The following is a 16300-nucleotide window of genomic DNA, read 5'->3' on the forward strand; positions in this document are numbered from 1 at the left end:
TGCTGTCTGCCGGTTTGATTAATTATGGTTGGAATAAACAGAGCGTGACTGGAGCCAACAGAGAAACTGTGCTGTTCTCATTTATATTACTAAACCCATTTGCTATTTTCAAGACACTCCTTCACTTAAATGAACTGTGAAAGCTTGATTATTGAAGATAATAGTACTGTGCAAAGTGGTATTCATCCCACATTGACCCATCGCTGTGTTTGACAGGGTCTTATTTCAGGCTTTTTGAGGAACAAAATCAGCAATTTACATGACATACAGTAAAAAACCTCTCATTTATGTCTGAACCCAGAGGAGGAGAGCTCGGCGTCGGGGGAAGACATCTTGACCGACAAGTATCGGCTTCATCAGTGGAAGGGGATGCGTGCTGAGAGCAGCTGATGGATTTTTGAGGTTTCTCAAGAACAGGCGGTAGCTGGAAGATATCACGCTGTTCTCCTTTTATATGAAATCATTTTCATAATTCAGCAGAAATGAGGACAGACAGTCCTGTCCTAACAGAAACACAGTGGCGCTCCTCACATGCGTGCGCACACACACCCCGCCTGTACAGTAACAAAGATGTCTACACATTTTGACAAAGCTGACTTTATATGGTGCTCTGCCACTCAATGAGATTGTGAAGTAATAAAAAAGCTGCAGGAAAGCTTTTTGACAATTAAGGGAAAGAACAACAGAAGTAAGTTTAATGCAATCAGTCTCACAGCTGCACGGAGTTCTGGATGATTTTATACTGCTGAAGAAAACTAGGAGGAAAATGGATGAAAGTTAAATGTTGTTATGCTCATATAACAACTTATCATAATACATTTTCAAACATTTCTTTTTATCAAACGTTCCTCCTGAACGCTGGACTCCTCCATTGAAAGCAAAGCTTTGTACCTTATTGCTTAAAGAATGGATCAATGACTTATGTAAGAAGTGGGGAGATGAAAACCCAAATCGACAAATCAACACAGCAATAAAACACAAAAAGGGAAGAAAACAGAGGTCCATCCAAACATCTGCTGTTGTAAAGCTTTTTTTCAGGCTCAACTCTAGTTCCTAGAATATTTCTTTAACTCTGCTGTCTTCAAAATACTCAGCTAAGAAATAAGTACGACGTGTCTTAAACTTTCGTCGGCTAACCTTTATTTTCTTGCCCTATAATTCTCTGAAAAGCTACCCAATCAAAGTGAAGGACAGTGGGAGTGAAGTCTGTTGATTGTCTGTAAGAAAAGGTAAGAATCTTTCACAAGGACAAAGATGCACAGAGGGGCCCTCCTGAGTTACATAAGCTTCAAGACACAGACAGTTTATGAAGAGGCTCTCACAGTGAACTCCTTCTCTTGTGCTGTTTGCCTGTGTGACGCAAACAGGAAGGCGACAAAAAGAACGCGGGCCAAAGGTCCTCTGCTAAATCTCTGCCTGCCACATCCAGAGTACAGAAACAGGTAAACAGAACATCAGCCATGTGTGACAAACAATTATTCCAAATATTCAGCTTGTCTTAGGTGTGCTGGAGAATATACTCATGTCGTTTGAGCTGCTGTGGTGGTGGATAACAGTTGATGTGTGTGTGTGTGTGTGTGTTTTTTTTGATGTTGACACACTTGTCAAAAACTGTTTGTGTGTCTCTGACCTGGTGAACTCCATCGCTGGCGGTGTAGACAGAGCGTAGTTGCTTGAGGTGGTCTCTGGTATGGCTCAGACCTCGGAGGGTCTCGAACATCTCCTCCACTGCAGAGTGGGCTCGTTCCGTGGTCAGCTCTCCGGGATTTGCACAACCTAGCAAACACACACATGCAGGATTACTTAATGATTACTAAATGAAAATCCACTAAGTTTCTTTCTTTCTAACACATGCAAGAAAACATTCGTATCTGCAAAAAAATTGGGCTGTAAGATGAAACATGTTGGCTTTTGTGGGTAATTTTCTCAGCTGGGTGTGCGCTGAAACCAATTATTAAGGTAAACGCTTGGAAGCGAGAGGACAAGAGCTCCTTTATTCGAGGAGAAAACACTGCTGTCTAATCAAAAGCTAATGTTCCCTCCTTTCTAAAGAAGTGCGGATGGAAGCAAAGAGACTCGCTGTGAAATAAACTTGAAATGGCAGAGCTTAAGATAAGGGGAGAGACACACAGGAGAGACAGTGACAAGAGAGTGGGGGGCTGGAGGGAACAGAGCATAGGAATGTGAGTGAGAGGTAAACAGAGAGAAAGTGAGAGGACAGAGAGATCCTGAAGGAGGATAGAGGATGGCAGCGCCGATGGCAAAGTAGGTCGACTGGCACCTCGCAATTCCCCCTCGGGCTGCTCAGGTATGTGGGAGCCTTCCGTTAACAAGAAGGTCAGCTGTGTTATAGAAGATATAAACACAAAGCTGAAAACTGCATCAGCATGTATATGCATCTTAAGAGGCTCATTACTAACGAGAACATTGATGACTCAACTGTTTATGCTGCAAAGACAGCAAATAAGAAGGCACTTTTTACAACATCGTAGCGTGTTTGTATTTTAAAGGAATAGTTCTACATTTTCAGATTTGATGACAGACTTTACCTGATGGAAGCTGGGAACTAGGTGCAGGGATAAGATTACAGGAGCCACTTCCTGTCTTCTGCCTCTCTGGGCTCTGTTGGACCACTTTGTGATATAAGAGGTGTATTACACCACCACAAACACTGCCTATAGGTGTGTTTATTCATTTATTTATTTATTTGTAAGGGACCACGAATGTTGCATTTCATGATTCTAAATGATCTGAGAGGACCTTTTCCTCTGCAGTCCACTGATCACAGTTAAAGCACAAAAGACGTAAAACAATGAAACAGGACAAAGCTCACAACACGTAAGAGTCATGCACAACTTAGCAGAACTTATACCATATTATAAACTAAATGGATGTTAAACAAACTAACAAAACTACAGCTATACTAGCAGCATTTGGTTATAAACCAAAGTATTGGCCAAACTAAAAATCTGTCATGTTGGTGGTGCTACAGGAAAAGTTGGATCACTGAAGTCATTAGGTTTTATCCTCTTGGACCCATATATATCTGTACAAAATGCCATGGAAATCCATTCAATAGCAGTTGAGATATTTCAGTCTGGACCAAAGTGTTGGTCTGACTTTGCCATCCATATATCCCTGCTGCTAGCATGGCTAAAAACAGCAAAAGCGGAAAAATATTGTAAAACGCAGAAAAATTGCTTTAAAGCACATTGATAAAAACTAAAATGCAGTGGGTCTAAACGGTCTTATGGAATATGTTGCATGTAGAATATAGAATATATTAACAAACTGGGACACGCAGGTCTCTCAGTGACAGGATACTGTATGCCCTGCTCTCAGTAAAAGATAGCAAAAATTGGCGGGAACTCCTCATTAGTCTTTGATTAGACTAATGAGGCTAGACTCAAAAGGTTATGCATGACTTCTGCCACCATGGGGTTACCATCAATCCCTGGAAACTCAATTAAAGCTCTTACTTCCATATTATATAACCATGTATGAGCTCACATGTTACACAGACCTTACTTTGGAAAGAAGTCAAAGGCAGACATATATGTGAGTAATATGTGATTGTTGAAGATAAGATCAACATTCAGGAGACATGTGGTAAAAATCTCCCTTTATGCACACATATACATCACTGGCTTTGCCTGTAACTTGCTGTAAATTGATAGATTGTGAGGTCAGTTATGTCACTCCTAACTCTTCTCCCTCAGGACCATAAAGACAAGATATGACTTCCACAAGGCTAAAAGCTGACTTGCGTAAATACTTTGCTTCATTTGATTTGGCACAACATATATGCTTAGGAATACATCAATGTCAGTGCAGTAAGATGACGTACACTGAACAGCTTGACTTTGTCAGGCGTGTTGTTTGTTCTCTGATAGTTCCTTTTCCTTCTCATATAGATGATATCAAATTCAGCATGGCGAGTCTTTGTTTTGAGTCACTGCCTTCAGGAATGTAAAGTGTCTGGCTTGGTGGTTTGCTCTCCTGTGCTGCTCTGGCTGAGAGGTAAACTTTTGGGGAAAAAACAGCAGGGCTATTTGATGGTGCTGAGCGTGAAGACTCAGTCAGATGTGGGTCTTATCTTTCCAGACGCCCGCAGAGGAGAAAGGCATCCGAGAAAACAAACTAAAGCTGATGTTTGTCTCTGAGCATTTATACTGTCAAAAAATACAAAAAATAAAAGGTAAAATACAACATGCAAATGCGGGAGTAAATTTACATGTTGCATGATCTGACAGTAACCATCTGTTGGTGGGGATGTGTGAATATTCCATGTGTTCGCGGCAGGAGTGCACAGGAGGAGCTGTGCAATAGGAGTGGGCTGGAAATAAGGGCTAGGTAGGAGGAGAAGTGTAAATCTGTTCGAGTGCTTGCGTGTCTGCAGTGAGAGAGCCGGTTGACTTGTTGCCAAAGCATACAGTGCAGTCCAGGGGCTCGGTTTGGAGCTGTGGCAGGCTTGTTGGATGCAGGTCCCCCCACCCCCTCCCAAGGCAATCTGTGGTTGTGATGTTGATCGTGGCAGATCCTGAGCGGGAGCAGGACCAGGTGCTGATCCGGGAACATCCAACTTGGCTGTGAGACTGAACACCTGTGTCTAAAATTCATCTCACGCAACTCTACCACGCCACCACCCACCATATCTGCGCCGCACCACACTCACACCGCTGTCTGATAGCTCTCACGCAAATATGTGAGCTGAATTCTGTTTTGTTCGAGTCAAGCACATAATAAACTTATTTAACTGCCACCTCACTGTCTCCTCGCATAATTTCTGGTCTTTGTATGATTACAACCTTTGTAAAACTGAAGCACATGATGGGAAATGATGAGTAAGTACATAGCATTTGAACAGCTCTGCATAATGCCATTTACGTCTATAAAAAAATGCATCTACTTCCTGAAACTACTCAGTTTAACAGTCACCAACTTGTTTAGAAAATTACAAAGTAATATCTGACTCAGCACTGCGCTGCCAAGAGAGAGAAAAGGAGGAGAGAGAAAGTACTTTGGTCCTTAAACAGAGAACAATAAGAATCCAGACAGGAAAAGGTTGATTGAGGGTTTTCTAACAGAGCCGGAGGTGAGCAATAGCTACTTAGAGGGGTGTGAGTGCAACTTGTGACGCAAAAAAATCAACCTGAGAATCACAGACAAATGTGTAATTAATAAATGTAGATGAATAGAGATTAAAACAAACAAACAACAAATAGTGATATTGACAGTTACTATCTCTCCTATATAACGTTACACAGCAATTGAGCAAACAGAGACTGGATGCACAATGTGTGGAAATAATTAATAAAAAAAAGAAGGAAATCTGGAAGTAAGAAGGCATTTGTCTCTATTACTACCGCCACACTGTTTCTGCTTACAGGAAATATGGCCTTTGCTAAAGAACACAGGGAACATTAAATTAGAAAAACGCAGTCTGTTTCCTCAACAACCCTCAAAACACTGCAACAACTCTCCATCTATGCCTGACCCCACAATCAAAACTAATCGCTCTGTACTTATCGGTGGAATGTAGACAACGAGACTACTTATAAATATCCTGGCGTATTTTGAAACCTGATCAAAAATTCTATTCTGGTCTGAGAAAAGAATGAGGGTCCGTGATTTTTAGAGAAGGAGAAACAGAGAGAGAGAGAGAGAGAGAGAGAGAGAGAGAGAGAGAGGGAGCAAAGCACTGATTTTTTTTTTTTTTTTTTTACAGAGAGTTTATATCAGCCTCGGTAATCCTGTGTGGAATGTTGAGCAGGAAAATCTCACTGCTACTGTATCTCAGGATAAAAGAACAGAGACGGAAGTGGTGGGTTTTCAGTGTTTGTCATGACCCTTTTCCCTTACATGATGCTAGTTGTCACCATGGCAACCGTGTGATCTCTAGGTCTGGAGGAAGTTACTTCCACGTGGTGCCATCATGAGACTGATATAAGAGGAGTTTAGCTGTACTGCGGAAACACGCACATTAAGGTTTAGAAGAAGCTACAATGAATTTACCTTCAGCTTTTCTACTTGTCCTCAAGAGCCAAAGCAAACACACAAAGAAGGAAAAATGAAAAAGAAATATTTTGTGCTGCAATATTCAACCTTAAAGGGATAGTTTGCATTTTTTGAAGTGGGGTTGTAGGAGTTACTGTATTGTACTTATCCATAGTCAGTGTATTACCTGCAGTAGATGGCGGTCTGCACCCCCCAGTTTGGAGAAACAGGCAGAAGTACCGGCACAGAAGCTAAGCAATGCACTGCTGTGGTCAGGGCCAGCAGCAAAACAAATTTTAGCCGCCTAAAAAAAGGCCCACTTAAAAAAATTAATATCAGTATAAGTGTACGCTATAAGTAGAATATTTTCATCACTTTACCCTGCAGTCAGACAGCCCTTTCTTTTGGCACTACATTTTCTGAACTGTAGAACTTCTGTATTCCTACGCATACTGCGCACTGCATTACACCGCATATCAGCTGTTTGGATCAGAAAGTGCTGCTGCAGCGTAATACAGTGTGCAGCATGCAGAGGAATATGAAAGTTCTATGGTCTCTACCTCATACAACCCCACCCCAAAAAATGCAAACTATCATCTTTAACTTAAAATGGATTTGCAGATTAAAATGAACAATAGCAGGAGGAAATAGTATAGATGCTTTTTCAGCAATTAGTATGCTCCTTATTGAAATACTCAGTGTGTAACCAGCATATGTGCTGAAAGGTACAGTATACTGAGGATGAGCTGTGGACAAGACGGCATAAATACATTCACATGCATTAAATCCAAACATGTACACAGTGAAGACTGTAAATCAATTCATAACAACAACACAAAGTAGCCTCTGTTCTCTCTTAATACACTCAACATGCAGAACTGTTGTCACTACTTTCATTCTTGCACCCAGTAGAACAACTCAGTAACATGCATCTTTTGCTCAAATCAGGCCAAAAATGTATCACAGAATATTTCATTTAAAAGTTTCCATCTATATACTTCCGCACACTAAATATAGTGTATACTCAAACACGCTTTATGTTTGTTTGCCCTTTTCACAGCTGTGATTTGATGAGTTTGAATGTAGAATTGTAAATTAGAGCATTTGCAGTATATGAATCTGATGACTATCCTGAGGAACCTGTTATGCCATGACGACTTCATACAGCAGGCAGTGACAAAGTTGGATCACGTAAGCACATAAGGTCTGCCATCAAATAATTAGTCAGAAGTCTGTATTCATATCCCAGAAAAACCAAAACATGTGCCTACTATTTTCTTGCCTGTGAATCTGATTAAATTGCCTCATATACTCGGAATGTGTCTATGAACTAAGAATGTCTCTGACGAAAAGCAGTAACACTTAGAGTCCCCCTCCTGTTTTGCTTGTTGTTACTTCACTTTATTTGATGCATGTTTGAGCTTCACTGTGCAGAATGATGTTTGTTTTCACATCCATCTGCTGAAAGTAGAAAGTTTCTCTGTGCTCACTGAAAATCTGAGGCATGTGCATACGAGCAGGATTTGTGACATCACAACTAGTTTGAAGCCAATTCTGATCCATTATTCAATTTACACAAGTGTGATGTGGAAACTTGAAACCTCCAATGCACAAACACTGAGAATGGACTGGACATCTTGTGTCCAGCAGTTAAAGTTTTGAAATGAAAAATATTTGCATATTTATACTTTCTGGAACTTTTGATAAAGATGACGAAGTCCATGTCATTTGAACAAGATAAGTGAATTTTTTTGTGGAAAAACCATGTTAGACACAATTTATTATTAAATGTAGAGTATTTTATATACATCTTAAAACACGTCTGGGGGGGATGTTTAAGCTTTGTGTCGCTTTGCACTGGTGTTGTCAGCCTGTGATCTCTGCTTCACCAGACTGTTAAACAGCTCCCTCACAGGCTGCTTATGACACCCGGGCAATTGGCCAAAATAACAGTAAACTAATAAGGGCCAGCTAGTGCCAAAGGTGCCGGCAAGGCAAAAAACAAAAGCTGACAGTAGGCCACAGATGATCAACGACAGGCAAGCCGCAGCTGACGGTTGGCTTGCTGTGTCAGCGCTCTAGAAGTTGGGCCCATAGTTTGTCTGAATTCTGGTGATAAGCCTTAATCCTCTCCAGAGTGGCCCGCTTGAGAGAAAACACAAGACCTGTTAATCTGGGCTGCTTCACAGACTCTTTACGAAGTGCAGAACAATACACACACACTAACTCACTTAATAGTTACAACATGCCAGTATCTTAAGCTTCAGTCTTCCGCCGCAGGATTCAGTGTATTCACAGTGGATGTGATTAATCACATGCTGAGGAGGGTGTGGTCTTATGGTGAAAGCTTTTCATGGTTGGAGCGGGCCACAAGTAGCATAACTGTGGAAAACAGAGGGATTTGCGTGTAAAACACTGTCTCCTGAGTGCTTTCATGTCAGCTGAGTGGTTTTGTTAGTGGATGGGCATGCGGGCTGCACAATGGCCTGGCAACAAGGTCCTCAGATGTTACGCTGTCTGCTAACAGGCGTGAGGAGATCAAACAGCAGGCACATAGGACTCACCCACTGAGGGGGAAACACCTTGTAGCCGCCAAAGGGAGTTTCTGTCCGTGTGCGTGGGTTTAATGTAATGACTAACGAGAATGGGGGTACACGTGTGTGTTGCTATAAGGAGATCAGAGAGTGTGTGTGTGTTTGCACTGTGTGTTTGTGTGTGTGTGTGTGTGTGTGAAAAAAAGATGGATGAAAGTGGGGACAGTGGCTTAAATCAGAGGGTAATGATCTGCTCAATTAGAGAGTGGCGGCCGCTAATTCTCCCATCTGGAGATTAGGTGGTACGCTCACACACACACAGATACTAATACGCACACACTCATTGGTGAAATCAAAGCTGCACACAAACCAAACACAAGGCTGTTTGAGAAAAATCTTGGCGCTTGTGCAGATACTGTGTATGTGAAAGACAAACATCTTTTAAAAGATTTCACAGAACAACTAATCATCAAATACAGACATCTGATATATCAATGAGACAAACTAACCTTGTGACTCAAAGGCAAATTATGGCTTTTCATATAAAAAAAATATTACTCTCTAAGGACTCACATTTTTCCCTCTTTTAATTCAAATACCTCAATCCTCCCAGACAATGGTTGATTCATGACGGCAGTATTAGCTGCCGAAATGAAAACGTTCACTGAAAAAGAAACTCATGCGTCCTTATGCTAACCCAGTGTTGGCTCTTTGATATTGTTCCTCATGATTTGTGTTTCACCTCGCTGTCGTCTGCTATTAGCCGGACTATCAGACTCTCTGAATTTCACTTTGATCTTCTGTAATTACAGTGCGGTATGTTTGTGTGAGTGCGTACGAGTGGGTGACTGTGTGCGAGTGACGCTGTTGTATCATAATTGCGGTGGTTCCAGTGTTTCCAGTGTGGCTTCAAGGTAGATCAGTGAAATCAGGCAATGTGCGCAGAATGCCACCGACTCCAGACAAAGACAAAATTACAACGCTGCACGCAATGCAACATGAGTCCCCTCCTTCACATGAGATGACGAGGGGGGAGCAGGGGGAAAGGAGAGTGTGTGTGTGTGTGTGTGTAACAGTGTGTATTATACTGGGATGTTAAACAAACCCCTTTTCCACATCAGCCCTACTGTGGCTGTCTGGCTGACTGGATATACAGTATGTTAGCTCTCCCGTTTCATAAATTTCCCTGTAGTTACATAACCACATCCCAGTGGATCACCAGGTGCTTATTCACACGTCCACTGCAAAAATACTCTTCAGTGGATTGATGGAATACATGCACACAGGCTATGCATACAAATGTTGCACTCATACTATTAGTTCAAGCATACAAACAAATGTAATGTACTGAATGCTGTCACCATGGAGATGCTTGTGCTGGATATGTGATACAAAGTAAGGCTCTTCCCAGAATTCCTGGTGACATCAATGAAAAAATGTTGATTTCCAACATATTTTGTACAGTGTTTGCTAAACGTTGCAGACCATAAAACCAAAACACAGAGCTGAAAGACACTATAAAGCTCCATGGATCAGGCAAACTGTGTAGTCGAGTGATTATCTGGGTTTGTCACTACCTTTCACTTTAGACAAAGTTGTTCCATATATTAGGTTTGGACATCAGAGGTGGTGACAGATTAAAACTCCTCAAACAACAAGAGTCTCAGAGCTATTAAGTAGCTATTAGGTGGAAGGTGTGGTCCATTAATCACTATTATATATATATATATATAACTAAATATCTATATTTAGTTTGTCATTTTTATGTTGTTCTAGTACCTTTCATGTTTCATGTTGTTTTTATGTCTTTTCTATTTTCAAGTGCCTTTCATATTGAGTTAAATCAGTTAAATCTGTGCATACGTGGCAGTTTAGGACTTCAAAAGCTGGATACATGTCACTTACAAACATGAATGTAAACCATCAACACATACTACTTTTATACATACTACACATACTAATTACTACTTACTGGTTTGGGTTCATTGTGTGTCGAGACATCCTGAGGACGGCAGATGTGCTGATACACGTTGGTGTACTTTTAATGTATTATCTATATATTGTTGATATAAAAATATTGATTAGAGCAGCTTTGAAGGGCCTTACTGGTTTTTCATGTTTAGCCCATTTACCACTGATTCCATATATTTACATCACAGGTAACCCTTTTGCTAACCAAGCTGCTGTATTTTAGAAGTTTATTGCATTTTTCAAGTTTTTTTTAATTATTTTTGTAATGTATAAATCTCTGATCCTTCCATGAGTTGAGTAATCATCACAGTGAAATTCATGTTTCCATTACATTTTGCAAAAGCTACATTATCTTTCTCTGGTAATACAGTGTACACTTGAATTTGTGTCAATGCGACTAAAATATGATGTAATGGCAGGAAAAATTCAGAAAAAAAAAACTTGAGACTGTACAGCATGCACTCAATAATGCACATTATAGAGAGCACATGTTTTGTAGTTAAGGAACTAAAACTTGAATACACACTGGTCAAGTCCTTTAAGCAAAGCTCTGAGAAGTGTATGTGCTCTTGTGTACTTAGGGTGTCTGAGTTCACATAGTGTCACAAGGTGCTTATCTGGCCAGTCTGCAGGATTTATGTTTCTGCGGGTGAGAACGTAGTTGACATGGCAACCCGAGACCTTCTCACAGGCTGAAAAGGCTGCTTGCACTGAACGAGCACAGCGCAGCTAATAAAATCTGCTCTCATTGTGTCTATGTGCATTAAAATGTGTGGAGTACCTGTGCATACACACACATGCATATGCGTATCAGGCATGTTTTGCATTACCAGCGGCAGCTTTTCCTTATATGTGAAATAGGAGAGATTGAACGTTCAGGGAGACGTGATTACATTTGAGGAGCCAATGTTATTTTTTCATGCTATTGGCTGGCTACGACAATGTTATGTAATGATTAAAAAAAAAAAACACCTCTTTATACAGTAACTCTTACGTGACTATGAAAGAATTAAGTGAAGCTGCTGAAAATCACCTTGCCTGCAAAAACAGAAAATTCTGATTTAAAAGATATTTTAGAAGATGTTTTTGAGAAACATATTGCATAATAAAAAGATGCCTCAGTTCCTTGATCTATAACTTCACAATTTCAGAGAAAACTGCTAAGAAAACACATTTTCAGTATTGCATTTAAACCTACTGTGAATCTTATAAAGTCATGTTGCTGATTCTTCTATTTATACCTGTTGTAAATATTTAAAAACCATGTAAATGACCTTGCATTCAGGAAAGTCCTCTCTGTCCAGTAGGTCAGTCACTGAACTCCGCTGAACCTGGAGAGTGTTGCAACGCAATCATACCTGCATGCGTGTGAAAGAATGTCATTAGCACTGCGATGACTGAATGTGTGTATGCGCCATGCCAGGACAGAGAGAGTGTTTTTTAATTTGGTGAAACATGCTGCGGCTGTGTGCACATGCATGATTAAGCAGTGTGCACACTCCAACAAGTGTGAATGTGTGTGTTTGTGTGTGTCCGAACTGGTAAGGGACAGTTTTCAACACTCCTCAATTCAAGACCATTCCTGAGGCCCGGCGTCAGCCGTGCAGACATCAGGCCATTCCACAGAGAAAAGTGCTCACAGTGTTTCCTTTTTCTAATCTCCCAGCAGGAGCTGGCAGCATTTGAGCTCCTCAAACTGCTGACAAAGACCTTGACTGTAGGACTGTGCTGTGAGATTAGGCATCTCATTTAAACAAGTTACTGTGTACAGACATACCATGAGATAATCATGCTGAGCTGACCAGCTCCCCCTGCTACAGTATACAAAGAAAGATGCTGGGCCATCCAATAATTTTGATGAACTAAAGTACAGACACTATAAGCAAAAGTAGGGTTATTCTGCCCCCTAAAGGACAACAGAGACAGAGCAGATAGAGAACTACGTACAGCACACAGGGGGTGCAGTAAATGGCAGCTTGCTGAATGAATAGTGTCTCGTCTAGTGTCTGCAACATTGCAATTCCTTCAACAGTTCAAACAGTATAAAACTTTATGACAGTGTATCTGTAATAGGCTAAACCTTTATTAGAGCAGAGAGTATTCTTCTGAGACTAGTAAACATTTTTTTTTTCCACTGACAGGGAGCCCTCTGTTGGTCAAATGCAGAGCAGCACAGAGCAACTGTCCTCTCTGCCTCTGTTCAAACATCCACCTAAACTTAATGGACAATGTAATGTATGTGCGGGGTGACTGTAGCTCAAGTTGTAGAGCCATTAATCATAAGGTTGCTGGTTTGCTCCCTTGCTCCTCCTGTCCACATGTTTAAGTGTCCATGCAAGACACTGAACTGGGACGAGAGTAGCTTTGAACAAAAGTGTTTGCCAAATAAATGTAGTGTGGTAACGTAAACTAAGGTCCTCAGGTGAAGGAGAGTTTAAATCAGTGTAAATCAATGTGTACTGACAGCACAATCAACAGCACTGGTGTTAGAGGAGGAGGCTGTTTAATAGCGACTGGCTTGTCAGCTTGTACCTGTTTGACAAAGCCAATAAAGTTGGTTCCAGACAGCCAGAAGACAAGCAGAAATATGCTTGACACTTTTTAAATTATGTGTCACTGCTGGAAAAAGCGATGACATGCAAAAAGTTAAAGATAATGAATCAATTCCGCCAGTGTACGATGAGATCGAAGGGTTTTGAGGTTTGAGAGAAAATCTGCAGATGCTCTTTGTTTGATAAAGGCCCTGACAATAGTATTTCTCAATCAGCTTCGATATATGAGTGATTGGGTCGTACATGGACAAACAGTTTTCAGCCAAAGTTAGAACGGTTTCGGTTATTTCAAATAAGAGATTTATATATTTGTGCTGTCTTGGTTTCTCCCCGCTGGCTGGAAGTGGGCGAGGCTCACTGGAAAAAAAGATGATGTCTTGGACTTCCGATCAGGATTTTACAACACTTAAATCCAAATCTGATGACATTTATAGTGTTGTTTACTGATGTTGCCGGGCCACTGTCAATCAAATCTAATCAGTACACACCCAAGCCGCTGAACTGAGTTATTTAGTGTTGAACTCCTAATAAATAACACCGATTTTTCCCCTAACTTTCACTTTGATTGTTTATTTTGTCATGAATATCTGCTATTATAAAGAAATATTTGGGATTTGAAACCAAATTTTCAGGAGCTTTAATTTTATTTACTGCACATTTAACAAATGGTTTTAAGTTACTGATTTTGTTCAGAACTCTCAACATTTACCACAAGTTTTATTTGACTACATATCTCATCTTTATCCTACCATGAGTTCCACACATTATGTAATCATTGAACAAAGAAAGGTTGCTGAAACATCTGCGCTAATGTCTGAACTGTATGTGTTGCAAAATTTTGATTTTTGGTTCTCTTTGAAACCCTATCTTGATTTCTGAACATGAGGTCATTTTCTTAGTAGTCTTTGTAGTTTTCATGGTTACCAGTGTGTCCGTTACATCAACGTCAGCGTTGGTATCTGGTTGACTATCTCAACCAGCGAGACTTCAATAGAACAATGTTTGTGGGGTCAAAAAAAAGCCTAAAGAAAAGGGAGGTCAGAAACAAGGTTAAATATGAGTAAACAAGGACTTCCTCCCTGAGGGTAAAATCTGCACCTGGACTTCTCATTACTGCTGCGCTCTGAGTCTGCTCAGCACCACAGAGCACATGTGGCCCAGAGGAAACAAGCTCATAGTGCTGCTAGTTTCCAACATTGCATCAAAAACACACAGGCAGAGAGAGTTCTGGGAAAATTTGCTGGCCAGTGGGGGGTTCAATGGATCACCTCCCCAGTTTTCATGAGTAACCATGCCGGTATTGCATTCTGTTAAAGTATCGAGAGTGTTAACAAAAATATGAACACAGCTGCGCACATATACACTCACATTATAAGCTCAGAGAGAGCTGGTTGTATACTGATGCTCACAGAGCTGTTAGAATCAGATTAATACAACGTCCGCTCCATCTTTCCACAGGGAGGAACCAGGATTTATTTATGACTCACTGACACTTTGATCCTCTTCAATTTCACAGCTCAAACCGCTTGTTTGCTTCCCCTCCGCTCTACCTCTGTCACATTCATCTCTTACTATCAGCAAGGATACAAATGGCATGCCTTTTCTGTGCCAGTACATGCTTGTCTCATGTTAATCTTGTGTGCAAGACTAATGCATCTGTCAGATAAAATAACTTATGTTTTAAAGCTAAAAGATAAATGTTTTGGTCGATAACATACAAAAAAGCAAATAGTCCAGAACTCTTTCTATATCTGCAGTCATGTCTTTCTGTTCTTTTCCTCCATTCCTGCCTCCCTGAGGTCTTCACCTGGGGCCCTAAGGCCCTGTGGAGTTCTGCTATACACTGTAGGGAGCAAGACATTAATCAAAGGGGGAGCACAAGGAGGAAAGCAGGAGAAGAGTGTGGCGGGGATGTCCTGCTCTCCCACCATGTTTTCTCCAACCTCTCCCTCCCTCTCAGGATTTTAAATCTCTCACAGTCTGAGGAATCATCACCCTTGAAGCCCCTCCCCAGTGCAAGTCCCCTAAACACATAAAAACAGCGTGTGTGTCTGAATGCAGAAGAAACTCACGCATTTATGACGCAAAAGTTAATTTAGTGTATCCAAAAACATAGGTAAAAAACATTCTTAAAGAAAAAAAAAAAAAAAAATCAAACGTGTTGACAGTGCATGTAGTGAGCTGCTTGTGAATAAGAGAGTCACTGTTGGAGGGGAGGTCCGAGGGGGCCAAGTCTTATTTTGACAGTCCCTATGTCCTGGAGAAAATGGCCTCTGTTCTGTTTGTTTTCCAAAGAGAAACATCTGAACATCTGTGGTTGTTCCTCGGAGCAACATGCTGGGCTAGAGTTACAAGCTGCACCGGTGCAAAAGAACGCATAAACATGTGCTCAGTTGGACACTTAAAGACGCACACGCGCACACACACACACACACACACGTGCACACACACACAATTAAATGAAGGCAGTAATGGGTAAGGAGGAATATTCTCCCATCCACACACACACATACACACACACACACATAAGGAGGGATAATGTTAATCTGAAGATCATGTGCTGTCATATAACTGCTATTATTCTGATGTAATGCAAAATCTGTGTTTCATCATCAGATGGCGTGGAAATACCACTAAGCTTCAAAGGCAGACTGAGGAATGTCGCTTAACTGCACGACTGCTGGGGCACTCTGACCACTGTGAAAGTGTCTGTGGCAGATATAAGCTCCACTCAAGTCTACAGCAATAGCTGGACTGGTAACTTTATTGTCTTCTGGCTCTGGCTGGGGTTCATGTTGTATACGTGTATCGAACCAAGAAATCTGAGGCTCAAAAACAACTCTTAAGCAAATATTGTGTAAGCACTAACATATTTCACTTGGCAAGAACATCTGGCCTTTGTCACAGCCCTGATTCTCTTTCAAAAAAAAAAAAAGAAAAAAATAGTAGTCTTCAAGAGTTTTGTGCTATGAGAAGTGATATAGTCCAGTAGTGATGGTGCTCTGAAGAATTTCATCTTAACGATGGGAGCAAATGTATTCTCAGAGAAATCCTTCGATCACAGAGAGGAGCTTAACTGGAGTCTGTTTCTATACGATCTTTACTGATGCAGTTCTCGACATGATCACAAGGGTGCACTGTTACACTGCTCACTATCCAGCCTTCACTAACACACACACACACACACACACACACACAACCCCCACTCCTAAACACACTGCTGCCACGACTGAGCTGTTTTCTCTT

At 41.0% G+C, this 16300-nt stretch overlaps 2 protein-coding genes across 2 annotated transcripts in view; one reads left to right on the forward strand and one right to left on the reverse strand.

Moving 5' to 3' along the window:
* The window catches only part of LOC121900313 (proteoglycan 4-like), a 676357-nt gene that overhangs the window by 232677 nt on the left and 427380 nt on the right, over window positions 1-16300 (forward strand). The window lies entirely within an intron of this gene.
* scfd2 (sec1 family domain containing 2) overlaps window positions 1-16300 on the reverse strand; it is an 87399-nt gene that overhangs the window by 12570 nt on the left and 58529 nt on the right. Inside the window, exon 6 of the mRNA XM_042416542.1 lies at window positions 1631-1776. Coding sequence (XP_042272476.1) covers window positions 1631-1776 — 146 coding nt within the window. The remainder of the gene's footprint in view (window positions 1-1630; window positions 1777-16300) is intronic.

The sequence above is a fragment of the Thunnus maccoyii genome, chromosome 7 (assembly GCF_910596095.1).
Source record: "Thunnus maccoyii chromosome 7, fThuMac1.1, whole genome shotgun sequence".
NCBI classification, from domain to species: domain Eukaryota; kingdom Metazoa; phylum Chordata; class Actinopteri; order Scombriformes; family Scombridae; genus Thunnus; species Thunnus maccoyii.